The 17,410-nt window shown below is 37.8% G+C and overlaps 1 protein-coding gene across 1 annotated transcript in view; it reads right to left on the bottom strand.

Moving 5' to 3' along the window:
* Positions 1-449: 449 nt before the first annotated feature.
* The window catches only part of LOC146307221 (uncharacterized), an 80,274-nt gene continuing 63,313 nt past the window's right edge, over positions 450-17,410 (bottom strand). The window contains exons 26-31 of the mRNA XM_084747450.1: positions 9,345-9,377; positions 7,604-7,759; positions 7,289-7,343; positions 4,793-4,987; positions 2,423-2,500; positions 450-1,006 (exon numbers count right to left, since the gene is read on the bottom strand). Of these exons, the coding sequence (XP_084603576.1) occupies positions 819-1,006; positions 2,423-2,500; positions 4,793-4,987; positions 7,289-7,343; positions 7,604-7,759; positions 9,345-9,377 (705 nt within the window). The 3' untranslated portion in view covers positions 450-818. The remainder of the gene's footprint in view (positions 1,007-2,422; positions 2,501-4,792; positions 4,988-7,288; positions 7,344-7,603; positions 7,760-9,344; positions 9,378-17,410) is intronic.

Here is a 17,410-nt window from a genome sequence, read left to right on the forward strand (position 1 = left end):
GCGCCCATTATATTCAAGTCCCAAGTCAGTGGAGAAACTTGAAATGAAAAATTAGTCCAAAGTATACTAGAGTATACAGTTCCTTGTTCCTTCACCCAAGTCCCAAGTCCTAAAATTTGAATTTCAAGTCCTAATCAACTCATAATGCTTCAAATGTCAAATGAAGCTATTGCTATGACTATAGTTGTTTGTTGACATCATCAAGTAGCATGGGATCATGGGAGTTGTTACCTTGAAAATCTATCTGTCATGTCTATGAGATTACATTATATTACATTACATTACATTACTTCAAGAAATGAAAGAAAATTAATTAATTTGTGGATTCAAATTTTTTAAATATCAGACTTTTTAATATTTGGGTTTGTGGTATCGCATATTTTCAAGTCAAAAGGCTCAAGTCCAAGTGGAGTCACTGGTGGAGTCCACCAGTGACTCCACCGGAGTCCAAGTCAAGTTGTAAGTCTTTGTTCTTTAATTTTCTTTTAATGTCATCAAATTTGACTCTTCCAAGTCATGTGACTCAAGTCCACGCCTCTGTAAAGTAGCCACATTAGTCTAGTATCTCAGTAAGCTAGGACGCTAGCCTGCTGAGTGTCTCATGAATTCAATAATCATGAATCAATGCCCTGTCCATTTCAGTTTAACTCATCTAATGAGGTTATTTCTGCCTCCTATGCAGCTGTTCTCCAAACACACTTTACCATTAAGGAGTCAACAGTCACACACACCTCTGTAAATCAGTGATACAGTAAATCGCTTCCTCCAAACACTTGGGTGTTTAAGTCAACAGCAGCCTCTCCCGCGCCGCTGTGTCATCAGACATTGGGTCCTTTGCTGTAATGTTCCCTGAGGTTGTATGTCTGATAACACATGGATGCGTCACAAATCCCCGGAGGCCCCGGATTGCCCCGTTTACCGGGGTCTCCCGGTGGTCCCGGTTTCCCAGGAACGCCCTCGTTGCCTGGATGGCCGATTCCATCGAAACCCCGGGGACCTTGAATCCCTGCAGTGAAAAGGGGAGACCAAAATAGGAGAAAATGATGGGAAAAAAAGTTTATGGGGAAAAAGTCTTATGCTAATATCACATGCTGGATCATAAATTACATTATTGAGAACTGGGAATAAATCATATTTTGAGGGGTTTGATTTTTACTCTTTGATTATGTTGGACAATATATTTTAAAAGATCAAACTCTTGGTTATTAAACCTTGTAATGGGCCAACCTTGTGACATATTTTTATAGCTGTATAATTGAATGTACACATCAACACCTCCTCATCTTATAGAGTTGATAAAATATTACATTTTTTCATTTCACAACATAATTGTAGTGAGTAGCCATTTTAGTTTTGTTCAGTTCTCTTAGTGCTAATGCTAAAACACACATTTTTAAACAGTAATTCTTATTAAGCTTTCATTTAGAAGGGCTACAGAGTTGACAGTATGGTTGAGACACATCTGATAGTAATATCTAGTAATATTTAATATATTTGTCAAAAAATAGAAAGTTTACTAGTGCTTAAGTAGCATTCCTACCTTTTTTAAACCAGGAAGTAAGATAGAGGTCTTTCAGGTACAGGTAAACATTTTTATGCCTGTGTAAATCGTGTTTTTGTAAAAATCTGACAGTGTTGACATGTTATGTTTGAAACACATCTCATGGCAATATATTTAATTTGTTGAAAGATAGCAAGTTTATCACTGCTTAAGTAGTTTTCCCGCCTTTTTAAAACCAGGAAGTGAGACAGGGGGCCTTAGGGTATTGCTAATCCTTTTTTTGCCTCATTAAACCATTCTTTTGTAAAACTCTGAGTTGACAGAAATCTTAAACTTAAAATAGCAAACAGTTTCACAAAAAATATATTTTTAAAACAAAGATGGTTATAATAGCGAACTTTTACCACATTGAGACATTGTTTGAACTTATGAATTCTTCTTCTTCTATATATATATATATACACATACATATATATATATATATATCCTTAAAGATTAGATTTTTGGTATTAATATTTTTTTACGTTTTTTTGTAGGACACGATTTGTCCCAGTGACTAAGAATGGGTGACATAGTGTATGGGATGAGTTAATAATCTGTTATAGCTTCCACAGAGAAACACAGCACTCACTGTGTAACCTGCCTCATGTCTTGCTCGCCCCTCCTACCAAACTGTCAGTGAAAGTACTCCTTGAAAATTAAGTACACCCACATGTTAATTAAAAATGTACAACTACAAACAGCCTCGACGCATTTTTGTTAAAAGTGCACTCATGCTAAGATCTGAAAGCTCAGATGTCAGAGCACTGCGGTTAGGGTGCTGAAATAACTGCAGCTCTACAAAATGTCTTCATAGCTGAAGACAGTTTAAAAGAAAAAAAAAAAAAACAGGCTGGTGCAGTGAGTGGGATTTCTACATACCTGGCTGTCCAGGTGGTCCTGGAGGTCCACGGTCACCTTCTCCTTTGCTGCCTTTGAGTCCTCTCGGTCCAATGTCACCTGGGGACATGATATGTCTGCTTTAAAGAATAGCACCAGAGCTTCTATAAATGAGCTGTCAGTTGGAGAGCTGCAGGAAGCTAAAGTACAGTACAGTGTGTTCCACCCAGACCAGCTGTGTCCAGACAGTCTGCAGGCTAATACAAGATAATACTGCAGAAGTTCATTTCACTAATTCTGATCATTCCTTTTTTATAAGCTGGGTCTCATTTAAACAAATTAGACTTTTGGGTATTTTTTTTTAATGTCCATTATGGATACAGCTTCAGTGTTCCATGTGGAGACGTCGTAGCACTGTCAGACACAGTTTTAAAACTGAGACCATGTGGTACAACATGACCCACTAGACAGGTTTTTAACAGGTTTAGTTTAATATTTTTATCCCATCAATTTATATGAAAATTCCACAGATCACTTATAATTCTCTGCAGGACATGTAGTTACGAGACAAGGCTGTACTGCAGCACAGTGGTGCTTTGAGCTGAATACAGTGGAAACAGTGTATAACAGTCAGGTCTGTCCAGGTCAAATTGATCGCTATTGATGATTATTATAACCAATATTTTTTCTTTTTCTTTTTATTCCATTCACAGTGGGCTTGTTGCAGGAAGCCATTTACATTTTCTTTCTTGTTTTTTTTCACATCCATAATTTGTTCTTATTTTGTCTGTACTCACTGATTTCTGGAATTCAGCAGTGTTTTCTTAATTTGGTTGAGAGTGTCCTCACCAAAATAATAATAATAAAAAAAACAAACATCTTGTGTTCACAGTCCACTAATTGTTTATCGCAAGGAAATGTAAGTTTAACATTTAAAGTTTATAATAACTCTTTAGAATAATAGTAATTATTATTTATATAAAGATATTTTTTATGATTTTAATAAAACATCTGTAGTTATATAGTAATGAAGAAAAAAAATCAGTGTTTGACCTCTGCAACGCCTTTTTTTTAAACAGTTAATGGTGTCATATTTTGCAAATCTTCTCACATCTGTTTCCTGTTTCACAAATTTGCTGCTTTCATGTATTTTACATCATCTTATGTTCAATAGTTTGTGGGTTTGTAGTTAGACTGTTGGTCGGACAAAACAAGTAATCTGAAGACATCTATGGGGCCCATAAACTGACATAATGTCATAAAAATCAAACACATGAAAAATATAACTAAATGTATAATTTAATAAATAATACTGTTTTTTAAAATATATTTTAAATAGAAGTGTAAAATAAATACAAAGATTTCCTTTGATTAGTTGGTGAAAAATAACAAAAAACTTTTCCTTTCTTTTCCTTTACCAACAACCATTTGTTCAAACAATTTAAAAATGAATGTACATAACTTTAATACTGGGTTGCATCAACAAGGATTAATTCAGTTTAAAATTAGTTCTAATCTGAGTTCAGCAAAACTAGGTTTAAAATGAGAAAATTCAAACAAAAAATCATTTAAAATTAAGCAGAGCTCTCTTGCACAATTAAAAACTAATCTCAGTTTAGTAAATCCAAGTTTAGTGATGTAAACTGAAATTAAATACAGTTTAATCAATATGGAGATGTTTGCTCAGCCAGAATAAAAGAAATAAACCAAGATTTAATCAGGTTTGAAAGTTAATCCTTGTTGGTGTTGACTTCTCTTATTTTTCTCGTGGCAGAATTTTAAGAGAATTGCCCGGTGTCTGTTAGATTTCCCCCTCTTTCAAACTCCATACTCTGTTTGAGATGCCAGCTTTTTGATAAAACTCCGGTTCAGCTCTCAGCCTCCTCCCTCAGCCTTAGACCTCTGCAGTCACTGTTCTCCTGACCTAACGGGTGGAGCCCCTCCTCAGCGGTGGAGTGGTACAGTTTGGCACCATTCACAGCTGATTAGCCACTCCCTGTCTTGAAGTGGTGATAAATCAAAGGCGGCTCATTCAGACGGGCTCGCATTCGGTATTTGTTGTCTTTTGCTCTGCTGACTCTCGCTGACGCTCGCTTCTTTAATGATCTTGTTTTATGGGGTACAGTGAACATCAGCACATCCAATTTGTTAGTCGTTGACACTGTTTTGATTTTAATCGTTGATGAAAGCAGCAGTAAATTTTGTCCTGGCCCCTTTTCATGAAGTTTTGTTGTTATTTATTGTCTTGTTTTCATCAGGGTAAAGAGGCTGATTGAAAGATTTTTGTCACCGTTTCAGACAGTAGATCACACACTGCTGGCTTCAAAGAGAACACTGAATACAGAAAACATAAACCTGTCAGAGAATGTTGATTATTCCTGTACAGAAATACAGAATTATAGCTCATATCACCTTTCAGACCTGCAGGACCCTGTATCCCAGGGGGTCCTGGGTAACCGGGAGAGCCGCTCCTGCCGGGGTAGCCTGGAGTCCCCATGGCGCCTTTGGGTCCTGGTGCTCCCGGCTGGCCCGGGGGTCCCTTCATGCCCTGGCAGGGTTCACACCTAGCTGGAGGGGCCAGAGACTGGAGCAATGCTGGAAGTTGATCTGCAGGGCACAGCCAGAAGGTGCTGAGTTATCAATTAGTTTGTTAAATATGATGTCAAAACTATTTTCAGAACAGTTTGACCATATAATACTGTAAGCCTGAGCACACAAAGAGGCCTTACTCAGTTAGCTGGAGATATACTTGCTTTAACTACACTTTTGCGTATGCACTCTTATGCATCCATGCATCATGGCTGCCTTGCGTCCATTTGAAGCAACGGTTGTGTGTGTCCTTAGAAATTAACGCTACACATACTGTAACAAGCTGCCAGTGCATATGGATGATGCAGCCACACAGCCGCCCTCTTCTTGTGTTGATTGCTGATTGTGTCTTTGTTCTTAAGGTTAATGCATTGTTAACTTGTTGAAAAGCAAAGTGGTGCCTTGGTCTCTTTGGCTGAAAATGTTTATTTATCTCAAGGTTGTATGAGCATTTTCGTTGAAATGCATTTAAGGCATACATCCATTGTGTTGGCTGACTTTGCATGTGTGTGACTGGACAATTTTTGTCAGCTTATTACCAGGCTGGCACCCAAAAAAAAGAATGAAGTATATACAGTAAGTTAAATTACTGTGGTTCAAAAAAGTCAATGGGATTTTTCCATTGGATTTTGGATTAGTCCACAAAATAAGCTGTGGCAAACAAAAGTTATTAATACTAACAGCTTTTGTTTAGTGTGATAATCTTTATGATTTTTGAAGCATAAATGCAATCATTAGAGGTAAAAAGCTAATGTTATAAGGCTATAAACAAACTACACCATGGTTGTATGATGTCATGTTATCACCACTAAGTGACTATTGTTCATTATAACCCTAACCCTAACCAAAAACCCATTCAAAAAAACCTTGACTTCAAGACGCGGGAATCAGAAGTGCTAATATGCTAACTCAGTCCCAGGTTTTAGGACTCACTCCTGCAGCACTCTATAAAACCTGAAGCCAAAAAAGCTTTGATAACCCCATTTTCACTACCTACACCAGAACACAGTTGGCAAATATTTGGTGAAGACAGTGGAATATTTAGCAGCTAAACCCTCAGAAGTTGGTGGAGACCAAGGCAGAGCTAGATAGCCAAATGAATAACTTCATCAGGTGTTGTCAGTGTGTCAGTATGTTAGCCAAATGAAGACTGTGGCATGTACCCAGTTAAAATACTAAGGGACATTTCACCCCAAAATCCAAAATGCACATTTTTCCTCTGCCCCATCCATTTATACTGTTTTGGTGAGAGTTGCCTAATTTTGCAGATATCTGCCATAGAGATATCTGCCTTCTTTCCAATGTCATGGGACTAGATAAAACTGGTACTGTAGTGCTTAAAGAGAGAAAAATGTATTTATTTTATTTTTTATTTTTTGAAAAACTCAGCTATGTCTCTTTACAGACATCATGACCTAGTTGCTCACAATAATGCACATACCTTGTTCTGAGTAGTTTCATGTAAGAACAACTTTCTTTCTGCAGTAGAATCTACCAGAACTACTTTACAATCCACCAGAACTACTTTCTTTCTACAGTAGAATCTACTGGAACTACTTAAGATTCTACCACAACTACCTAGAATCTACCAGAACTACTTTAGAATCCAATAGAACTGCTTTCTTTCTGCAGTAGAATCTACCAGAACTACTTTAGAATCCAATAGAACTGCTTTCTTTCTGCAGTAGAATCTACCAGAACTACTTTAGATTCTACTAGAACTACTGCAGAATCCACCAGAACTACTGTCTTTCTGCAGTAGAATCTTCCGGAACTACTTTAGATTCTACTGGAACTACTTCGCATCTACCAGAACTACCTTCTTTCTGCAGTAGAATCTACTGGAACTAATTAAGATTCTGTCAGAACTACTTTAGAATCCACTGGAGCTACTGTCTAAAGACGGTGGCATGTCCCTGGTGAATGAATATTTACATTATTTACTGTACACTCATAACTTGCAAAATATGCAACATTTTCCTAAAAAAAAAAACTGAATTGACGTCCTGGGAATGACTAAAAATACAACACTGAACTATCTTTCTGGTATGTTTAAGGACAGTTCGGACAAATCCCACTGATTCTACCTTTAACTAACTGAAACCATCCATTATATCTTGGGTTATTTAACATTGTGACACTATTTTACAGAAAGAATAATCACTTCAATTGTTGCCCTCGTTTAACTCCATATTGTTGAAGGAAATTATGCGAACTGTGCACCTCTAAGTCTGAGACTGTTAGAAGTATTTGGTGTGTGTTTGAGGGCGTTTCAGACTGTTTCTCAGCAGAGTGACACAAAAACAAACAGATACTTACTACGCAGAACATCAGCACAGAGCTTTAGAAGGTGTTCATCTGAGGGAGGCTTGCCCTGCAACACACAATTACACTTTGATTCAGCCGAATCAACTGTGGGACTGAGAAAACAGGCTCAACCCGTGATTGAGCATGCCTGCAGATTTACAGGATCTTCTCCACGCTCCGTTCTCTGCCTTCACACAGCCCACACACAATGACAGCTGCGCCCCCATTACTCCCAAACACAGGAAATCACTGTCTGTTTCTTTCAGACAATTCTACTTTTTTTTAGTTATTCGCTCAGAGGAGATGGTCAGGGAGAGGTGCACTCACAGGTTTTCCAGGAAATCCGGGTTGGCCTGGTTGGCCCGGCAACCCGTCCTGGCCAGGAAATCCCCTGGGACCAACAGCACCCGTGTGACCCATGTGGCCCACGTCTCCTTTCTTTCCTTCAGCTCCCCTGGGGCCGGCGTCACCTGTCAGTCCTTTCTGAAGAAGCAGGAGGACAGACAGAAAATATCAGATAACCAAGGAGGAAAAAAAAAGTTAAAACTGAGGATTATTTTGCAGTACTTGAGGAAATTATGCTATCTCATACATAAGTATCAAGTGACAATTCAGTAAACCCTAAACTTTGTCTGAAAAATGCTTAACAATTGTAACAAGCCTGTTAACTATTAACTATTTGAAGAGTTTGGAGGGTTGTGTCTTCTTTTTTTAAACTATGCCAAGACCAGAATACAAGTGCAAAGGTCTAAGAAATTAATTAAACCATGTATTTATGTTCTCTAATGTAAGTTGCAATCATTAGCATGTTAACTAGCATTATTAAAGTACATATTTCAGATTCATTTGCAGGGGATACTGTTTACCTGAAGTTAGACTAACAGCTAACAGCTACCTAAATAAATTAATACTTAACAGGAAGTTAAGTAACTTAATTAGGATATTAGTAAACAGCCATCTAAGTTCATTTAATTAGGCTAACGACTAACTCAACTTAATTCAATTAGGCTATTGACAGCTAGCTAAACTTAACTTAATTAGGCTATTAGTTAACAACATGCTAAGTTAACTTAATTGGGTGGTTAGCTAACAGCAGTTGATAAGGCTTTTAGCTGAGGGCTAAAAACTTAATTAGTTTTCCTAATTAGTTTCCTTAATTAGTGTATTAGCTAACAGCTAATTAAGTTAACTTAATTGGTCCATTACCTCATAGCCAGCTAACTTAACTTAATTAAATTATTAGCAACCAACCAATTAAGTTAACTTAAATAGCTTATTAGCTATCAGCAAGCTAAATAACTTAATTAGGTTATTAGCAAATAACTGGTTAAGTAAACTTAAATAGTTAATTAGCTAACTGCTTCCAAAGTTAACTTAATTAGGCTATTAGCAAACAGTGACCAAAGTCAAGATAAATAGGCTGGATAACAGCTCATTAATTAGGTTATAAGCTAAAAGCTAAGTTAACAAAGCAAACCTAATTAGGCTGGATAACAGCTCACTAATTAGGCTATCTGCTACAAGCTAGCTAGTAATTAGTCACTTTAGTTTGCAAAATCAACAGTGTCCAGCTATAAATGAGAAGCTGCTATCTCTGAAAACAACCACCCATTGTTGCAAAATATAGCAACAATAATTAAGTGGGAGCAGGATTAGCAAACAGTCAATTATACCAATTAAATCTGCACACAGCAGTCCAAAGTTTTCTACTCCTTCACTGGTTTTTGTTAGTGATCATAAAGCACGCTCAGACAGCGTGTGTTTGATAAATGATAAATGATTCCTACAAACGGTACAGCACTTGCACTACTGAGGGAAGATATCTCCATAAATTGTGATTCTGTAGACAGTACAGTAAGTGTTTGATATTTCAGATGTGTGCGCCTTTAGAAAAGAGGGCTTTTGTGATGTATATTTTTGCCCAGGGGGCCAGATTTCCCCAGGCCTGGAGGTATTGGCTCTGTACGTCTTCTATAGCAGCCGTGCAGGCTTGACAGGGCTTCTCACTGCGGCGCAGAATAAGACAGAATGGATTATATCTAATACCGCAAAGTCTAATTCGACAAACCTCTCCTTTCCATCCCCTGGGTCCCACTTCGCCCTGATGGAAGAAAGAAAAGAGAGCGGGGAGAGTGGGGGGGTGGAAGGGAGGAGGGAGAAATAGAGAGAGACAGTTAGAAACTTCTGCTTACATATCAAAGGCTGAGTTAGTATGTCAGAGGAGCTCTGCTCGCTGCTCTGCATTGCTGATGCAGAACCGCTGTCTTTTCTGTCAAAACCGGTGGCTTGCAAAACATTTTAGATTGGTTATTGTAATGCATTCTCTAAAGCCTTTTTTTATTTTTTGCTACTTGTTGTAATGTGATGAAAAATGCATCTGTGGATCTGCTTGTCCTTAAAAAAAACACCATCCAGCGGTAGCACCAATTTTCTAAGGCTTCTTTTGTAAAATTAAGTACAAGGATACATATATTTGAGGTTCTGGGTGTGTTCTGTTTTCTTCACAATGCTTCCTCTTTCCCATCCATTGGTTCTCCTTTCGTGGTAAGTGATTTCAGCCACCCTAGTGCTATAGGAAACAAATAAACCAGTCTGCTTCTAGGAAGCCCTGTCTGAGGAAACACAAGAGTATTATTTTTAAAGCCTATCAATGCCCAAAGCACAGATATCCCACTCTTTTGTGCCTTGAGTTGTGCTGTCATACTGTTTTACATTCAAACAGAGATACAGAAAAGTCAAGAACTTCAGGAACTTTTCTGTGCTTGGCTGTCACCTCCTTCCTACACTGGATGCATTTCTGCTTTTTCAGCTGTCAAGCCGGCATAAGTCTAACAGAACACACACTTCAGTTTTAACAACACATTTGTCAGCACTGACCAATAACAGCCTGCACTACACTCATGCTTACTTCCTCTATTATCAACCAAGGCTTAATCATGCAGTGGGGCTCTGTGTGTGTGTGTGTGTGTGTGTGTGTGTGTGTGTGTGTGTGTGTGTGTGTGTGTGTGAGTGACTGGACTTCTGTGAACATTTATGACTTTATGCTGAAGGACCTCAAGGTTGTGATTGTGTTGGAAAAAGCCCATTGTATCAACCGCTCTGTTTTTAGTCCCCTGAACCAGTCAGTAAGAGCCACAAGTCATCAGAAACTGCTAGGCTGAAAACAAGGCTTAGAGGCGACATTATGGTTTTTGTTGTCACTCAAAAAGGCTTCAATTCCAGGTCCCATATTTTAATGATAAATAGGTGGTAATTACTAAATAATATATTTGAAATTTCTTAGAAATTACCTACAAATGACCTCCAATTTACCCCCAAGTATCATGGTTCATGTAGGTGGTGCTTATGTTGCTTAAATGAATAATAAAAATAAAAATTTCTTAAGAATGAGCCTCAACTTACCCACAAATTTCATGGTATGTGATAACTCACAGCTTTTGCAAGTGTCATTTTCATGCGAATATGTTGCTTTGTAAGTATCACCAACTGAAAACGGTACTTGCTAATTATCACATAATTAACCATGAAATTTGAGGTAATTTGGAGGTAAATTGTGGGTAATTTATAAGAAATTTCAACTGTATTACTTGGTAACAATTTCTGAAAAACCTTGAAAAGCCTGTTTTATTTACTACCCTGTTTCAGACCGACTCCTCACTCCTCTGAACCAGTCAGTAGGGGCTGCAAGTCTTCAACAACTGCTACGCTAAAAACAAGGCATAGCATGTTAGAGGACACATTTTGGCCTTTGTTGTGGCTCAGAAACACTTTAATTTTCAGGTCTCATAAATTCATTGGAAATACTTGGTAATTACCAAGTAATATATTTGAAAGAAATTCCTACAAATTACACCCAAATTTCATAATCAATTGTGTGATAGCAAGTTGTCTGTTTTCATGTAGTTGGTGGTAATTTAAAGCAACATATACAAAGTTTCTCTGAATTTACCTGCAAATTTTCATAAAGTGCCTAAGTGTCGTTTTTAATTATTACATACTTAACCATGAAATCTGGGGCTAATTTGTGTATAATTTCTAATAAATTTCAAATATGTTACTTGGTAATTACCACCCTGAACATGAAAACAGAACTTGCTAATTATCACATAATTAACCATGAAATTTGGGGTAATTTGGAGGTAATTTGTGGGTCATTTCTAAGAAATTTTGACTATATTACTTGGTAATTACCTCCTATTTACCATGAAACTATGGGACCTGGAGATTGAAGCGTTACCCAAAGGTTCTGTAGCATCTTAAACTGGAGCATCTGCAGATTAATTCCATATTCGATATGTTATGATCCAAACTTAACAAATCTCTGCTGGCTGTATCTGCCAGTTGTGGTGGGATTGCAGTAGGTTCTTCAGCATCACCTGGCAGAGATCCACCTTTACTGAGTGACCTCTTCTAGTTGTGTGTGTATGTTTTTGTTTGCAGTGACACTCCTGCATTAATGTATGCAATCTGCTGCTGCAAACTCAGCCTGCTGACGAGAACTGTGTGACACAATTAAACATTCTGGCATGAGGGGACCTTGCATCAAGATTGTTTTGCCAACCAATAAAACATTAGCTTTGCGACATATGAGTCTTAAGATGCAGCAACCACATGTGTTACACCAATACAGACTGCAACACTCACATCTGCACACAGTTCGTAAATCATCCATTCTTGACAACTGGGACAAACCACATCTGATCAAAAAAAAAAAAAAACCTTCAAAAATGATCAGTATCAACACTCTAATTTCAATTTTTGGTGAAAATCTATTCTTTAAGAATTTATATCTGTGAAATATATGGAACTAACGAAATGCTTTGGTTTGCGTTAATTTTTTCAATTTATAAATGTGCCGGAAAACAGCCTTGTTCCAACCAAGAAGTCACAACTTCAGACAATTTAAAAATGTGTTAACAGCCTTCAAAATTTAAAACTAACAATACCAGCTGAATAAATGTGCTATTATAATCATTTTTGTTTCAAAATCATGTTTTATGAAAATGCTTGGCATGCTGGCATTAATCAGGCATGAAAAGGGTTAGCTCTACCCTAAGGACCCCTATCTTACCTCCTGGTTTAAAAAAGGCGAGAAAACTGCTCAACCACTGGTAAACTTTCTACTTTTTGACAAAGTCATTAATTAATATCAAGGCTGGGAGGGCTACTTTAAAAATATATTCCAATACCTGTTAAAAAATGTAGTCAGTAATGTGATCCAAGTATTACAGTATTAAAGTAATGTATCTTGATTACTTTCCGCTACTTTTGGATTACCTCAATATAAAATCTGGTGGAATAGTTTAGGCTAGTATACTGTTTTGGGGGCTGCAACTAACAATTGATTTATCATCGATTTATCATCTGATTATTTTATGTTATTTTACATATCTATGTATTAATTTAGCTGTTTGACCCATGAAAGTGATTAAAAATTTTTGATTAAAGCTCAAGACAAATGTCTTGTTTTGTCCACAACTCAAAAATAATCAGTTTACTATCAGAGAGGAGTAAAGGAATGAGAAAATATTCATGTTTAAGAAGCTGAAATCAGAGAATTTTGACTTTTGTTTATTAGAAACATGCCTCAAAACAATTCATCAATCATTGAAATGGATGCAGATTAATTTGATAATGATAGATTAACCATTGCAGCTTTAGGTGTTTTGTGTTTGTTGTTAGGTTTATTAGTTTGTCCAGCTGTTCCTTCGTTTTGTGCAATTTATTGATTGACTGATTGATTTAAAGACAAAAAATTGTGAAATTTCCACCCAGTGAAGCATTTTTTTTTTCATAAGAGGCCATGATAATGAATTGACAACTGTGTGCACACTGCATGGTAGTGTATTGTTCTTTATCTGTCATCTGATTATATCTTTTTATATCCAGATTACAATAATCTCTTGACATAACCTGTTTCTTGCCCAGCCTGAATGCCATCAGATGAGTCTCAATCACAACATGTCCACTGTCCAATTACATGACCCTTCTAAATCGAAGTTAATAAGAATTATGGTTTAAAAATGTGTATTTTGATTGGCATTAAGAAAACCCTGAGCAACTTTAAAAAATAAAATGGCTGCTCACTACGACTGTGCTGTGAAATGAAAAGACGTAACATTTTGTCCACTCTGTGTGACGTCTACTCCATCTGACGGAGACGACGTCTACATTTAATAAAAACTGTAATCACTAGGAGGTTGGCCTGTTACAAGGTATTTTCCAGCATGATTACAGAGAAGAAAACCCAAATCCTCTCAAAATACAGTTTTGTCTCAGTTCTCAGGAAGAAGTGAAATGCTCTGTCATCTGAACGCGAAGGAGACCAAGAACCAAGAAAACAGAACACACCCTCACCTGAGCTGCAGCACATTTATTTTACCCAGTAGGAATTAGGAAGTCTATCTGAAGACAAAAATATGTCACATTCATTTCAGCAGCGACACACTCGTGATTCAGCACTGATGCATTTAGCCCTGAGAGTGTGTCACGGAGAGGCTGGGCTGCTCCCAGCACTGTGGAATTACAGAGTGTGAACATTAAGCTCCGTACTGAGAAATACAATCGTTTTATCTGTCTCAAGTGTCACAGACCAGACTACACAACTCTGTCTCCACATGATGCAATGAAGCTACTGCTGCACACACACACACACACACACACACCTCGGGAATCATTGCCTAAATCCCATCTAGGGATGTGAGGATCGATGCCTCTGTAATCAATACTCACCGATCGATTCTTAAATGCTACTCATTTGGTGTTGTTCCTATTAAAAAGTATCAATTACAGAGCTTGGCTTGGAAGCTGGAAATTGCAGATCACACAGCAATTCATATCATTTTGTTACTTCATTAGCAAATATTGATAAGGATGATAATCTCAACAAGGATAAACATGTTAAATCAATTATGTAAATCTGCTTCTCTCACCTTATGAGACCTGATTTCACCTTGGTGCCAAGATCACATCATTCCTCACCACCAACACTTTGGAATTATTTGGAATTACATCATTCAGCACTGGCAAATACTCCATCCTTACCGTGCAGCACATACAAACTGCAGGAGCTGAGGAAAAGACAGTATATAACGCTGAGTCTTGCCTAATTCTGTGGTTTTATAATTGGATTACAGTCTATAGTACCTGATGTTTGTCTGACGATTCTTGAATTAATAATAAATATTTAAGAACCTTTCTTTCATCTCTTTCTACGTGTCGCCTCTCTTGAGTTTCCTGCTTCTGACCCAGCTCACACCTGTCACTTGTGGCCTCATTAGTTCAACCTTTTGTGAGATATTCTTATTCACGTCCTTGTTGAGAGTTTAAAGGATAAATCTGTAATATATTTATTGTAATAAATCCTAAAATTACCACAATGTGTCATCAGAGATCAAGGAAACATGTTCAGTTGCTTCATTTGACATGAACACTGCGAGCCACGGTGTCCCCCTGTGAAATTTCCATTCTGGACCAGAATAACTGTTTGTATGTCCGTTCACATTAATTAGCATTCAAATTAATCTCGTATTTTTGCCGAATGAGTAAGTGTCAGTTTATGAGTTGTAAGAAATCATTGCTAATCTTGTAGATTCTTACAGATTTGTTAATGGAGTTTTGCAGGCAGTGAGACAGGCAGCCACCTAACTCATCGTCTCGAATGCGTTATTTCAGAGCAGTGGGCTTTTGTTTTTAGGATAACAGACTTAACTCTACATTGACAAACAACTGACAGTTATACGCAGCTGATCAACTTACAGTAGAGGACTTGGTTTACAAGGTTGCACACATCCTGCACTCCTGCAGGGCTCCTGCAGAGCTCCTGCAGTCTTCCTGACTCTGCCTTGTCCAGAGAGGAAGGGAAACAACTCAACCACAGATCATTTTTTAAACAGGATTACAACCTATTTGATATACAGTCTGTGGCTCCAACTTGCTATTTGGGCTGCAGGATTTTTGCAGGCACAATTTCCAGTTAGCGTAGGTTAGCACAAATGGGAGTAAACAGCAAGCCTGGCTCTGTCAAAAATCAGCATACCAGCACCAACAATTTTAAATCTTTTTTGTTTCAAGAAAAACAAAAAACAAAGGGTAAAAACGACAAGATGTGATTCACTGCAGCCGACACATAGTCTTGCACTTAACCTCCTCTAAAATCACAAATTTTTGTACAGAAAAAGTAGAAAAATTAGCGAGCTGAGATGGCCAAAATAGAAGCTTTAGGAATTACTCACAGGGCTAGGTGCTGAACCCCTGTAGCTGGCAAGCTAATAGCTAACACACTAGCCAGCCAGGAACATGCCAGCACTAAATGATGAATTCCATTTAACCGCTTCAGTTTCAGGGTCCTGGTATAGACCGTTGTCACAGCAGTCATTTTAACAATAAATAGCTAACCCTCACATCTGTGAAGGCCCCTTTAATGCTGAAAGGCACATACATGTTTTGGAGCAACATACACCGCCATCAAGGCAACGTCTTTTTCAGAGATGTCCCTGCTTATTTCAGCAGGACAATGCCAAGACACATTCTGCACATGTTCCAACAGCGTGGCCTTGTAGTAAGTAGACCTGTCTCCACTAAAAATGTGTGGTGCACACAACAACTAGTGGCCTTCAGCTCCAGAATGTTTACTGAGTGTTGCTGAAAGAAAAGCTGATGTTCCACAGTAGTAAACATGCCCCTGTCCCAACTCTTTTTGAAACATGACTTTGACTTTGACTCTGTACTGTATTCGACTGAATATAAGTCAATAAGCTTTTGGAAAACATTGCATTCTGTTTGTATTTACTTTTTCACAACATTCAAACTTTTTTGGAATTGAGTTTTGTCGATTCATTTTTTATGGGATTGTAAAATGGCTGCAATGATATATTTCTGAATATTGGAAATAAGCACTTGCTATGAAAATGTTGTTGATAAACACTTTAAAGTGAATGATTTTGGACTACACACAAAATTACACATATAGTGATAGATATATGATATAGTCCAGTATTGTGAATTAGCTTTGCATTTCTGAAATGTTATTCTCTGCATTTTCTACTTTTTGAACAGGTAAGAAGTCTCACAAGCATCTATGATGATCTTTAACTATCAGTTAGCAACCTGTTAGCTCAGTCCTTAACAGGACGGTAAGGTCACACAGTTTATTGAACAGATGTATTTGTCCCTGTGTGTCTGACCACAATGTCTCTTTTGTGAAGGAGTTTCTACTTGGCAAAGGAAACTCACTGTTCACAGTGATTCCTTTTTAATTTGATTGATTTTGCTGTGAGCTTTCTCTCTTTTAAATGATGGTATGACCGCGCTTTCAGACCTGCTGTGTGTCTCCGACCTGCCCTCCTGCCTTCAGGTGTCTCTGCCTGGTCAGAATGTTTGAAGTTGCCAACTGTAAGCCTGTAAAGTGACCATCGATTTTGAGTTAAATGCCTGTAATTCAGCCTGCTCTGCCTGAGCGTCTGCACCGGCTCCTCTTTACTGTTGCCAAGAATCTGAACCGTGACACTATGATCCTCATATGGTTGTCCTGAGGTTGAGTCGTAACACCGGAGCGGGCCGTGGCTTCGCCGCGAGGGCCCTGAGACTGTGGAACAACTCTTCTAAACAGATTAGCTCGGCTAAGTCGGTTACCTCATCCTGTGTGCCTGCTGAAAGTTTACTTTTTCTTCTACATTTATTTGATTTTATGATTTTATATTACTGTCTGGAGCTTCCGTGCTGTTTTATTCTCTCATTTTTATTTTGTCTCTTCTCATTTAGTCTGTTTTTCCTTTTTTTTCTTTTGTTTACCCTGCTCTGCACTGCTGTGTGCTTGTACTGTTTTCAAGTCTTTTATTACATTTTTATGTGTTTTTATACGCTGTCTGATTTTAATCTTGTAAAGCACCCTGTAAAGTCACTTTCAGAAAGGTGTTATATTAGTAGTTTATTATTGTCATATTTATTTTGTGATAAAGTTTTTTATGGTGACATGTATCATGGGATTTATGATGTTAACTACAGACAGACTTCACAAATATTAAAACTCAAGTTCCAACCCCAAATTAGCTCCTCGTAAGTGACGAGTGGCCGAGATAGTCTCCCTCATCCTCATGCCCCTGTGGGGACATTTTGTCCCCGTACACGCAAACA

This window comes from Lutjanus erythropterus, chromosome 21 (genome assembly GCF_056507025.1).
Source record: "Lutjanus erythropterus isolate fLutEry1 chromosome 21, fLutEry1.hap2, whole genome shotgun sequence".
NCBI classification, from domain to species: Eukaryota; Metazoa; Chordata; class Actinopteri; order Lutjaniformes; family Lutjanidae; genus Lutjanus; species Lutjanus erythropterus.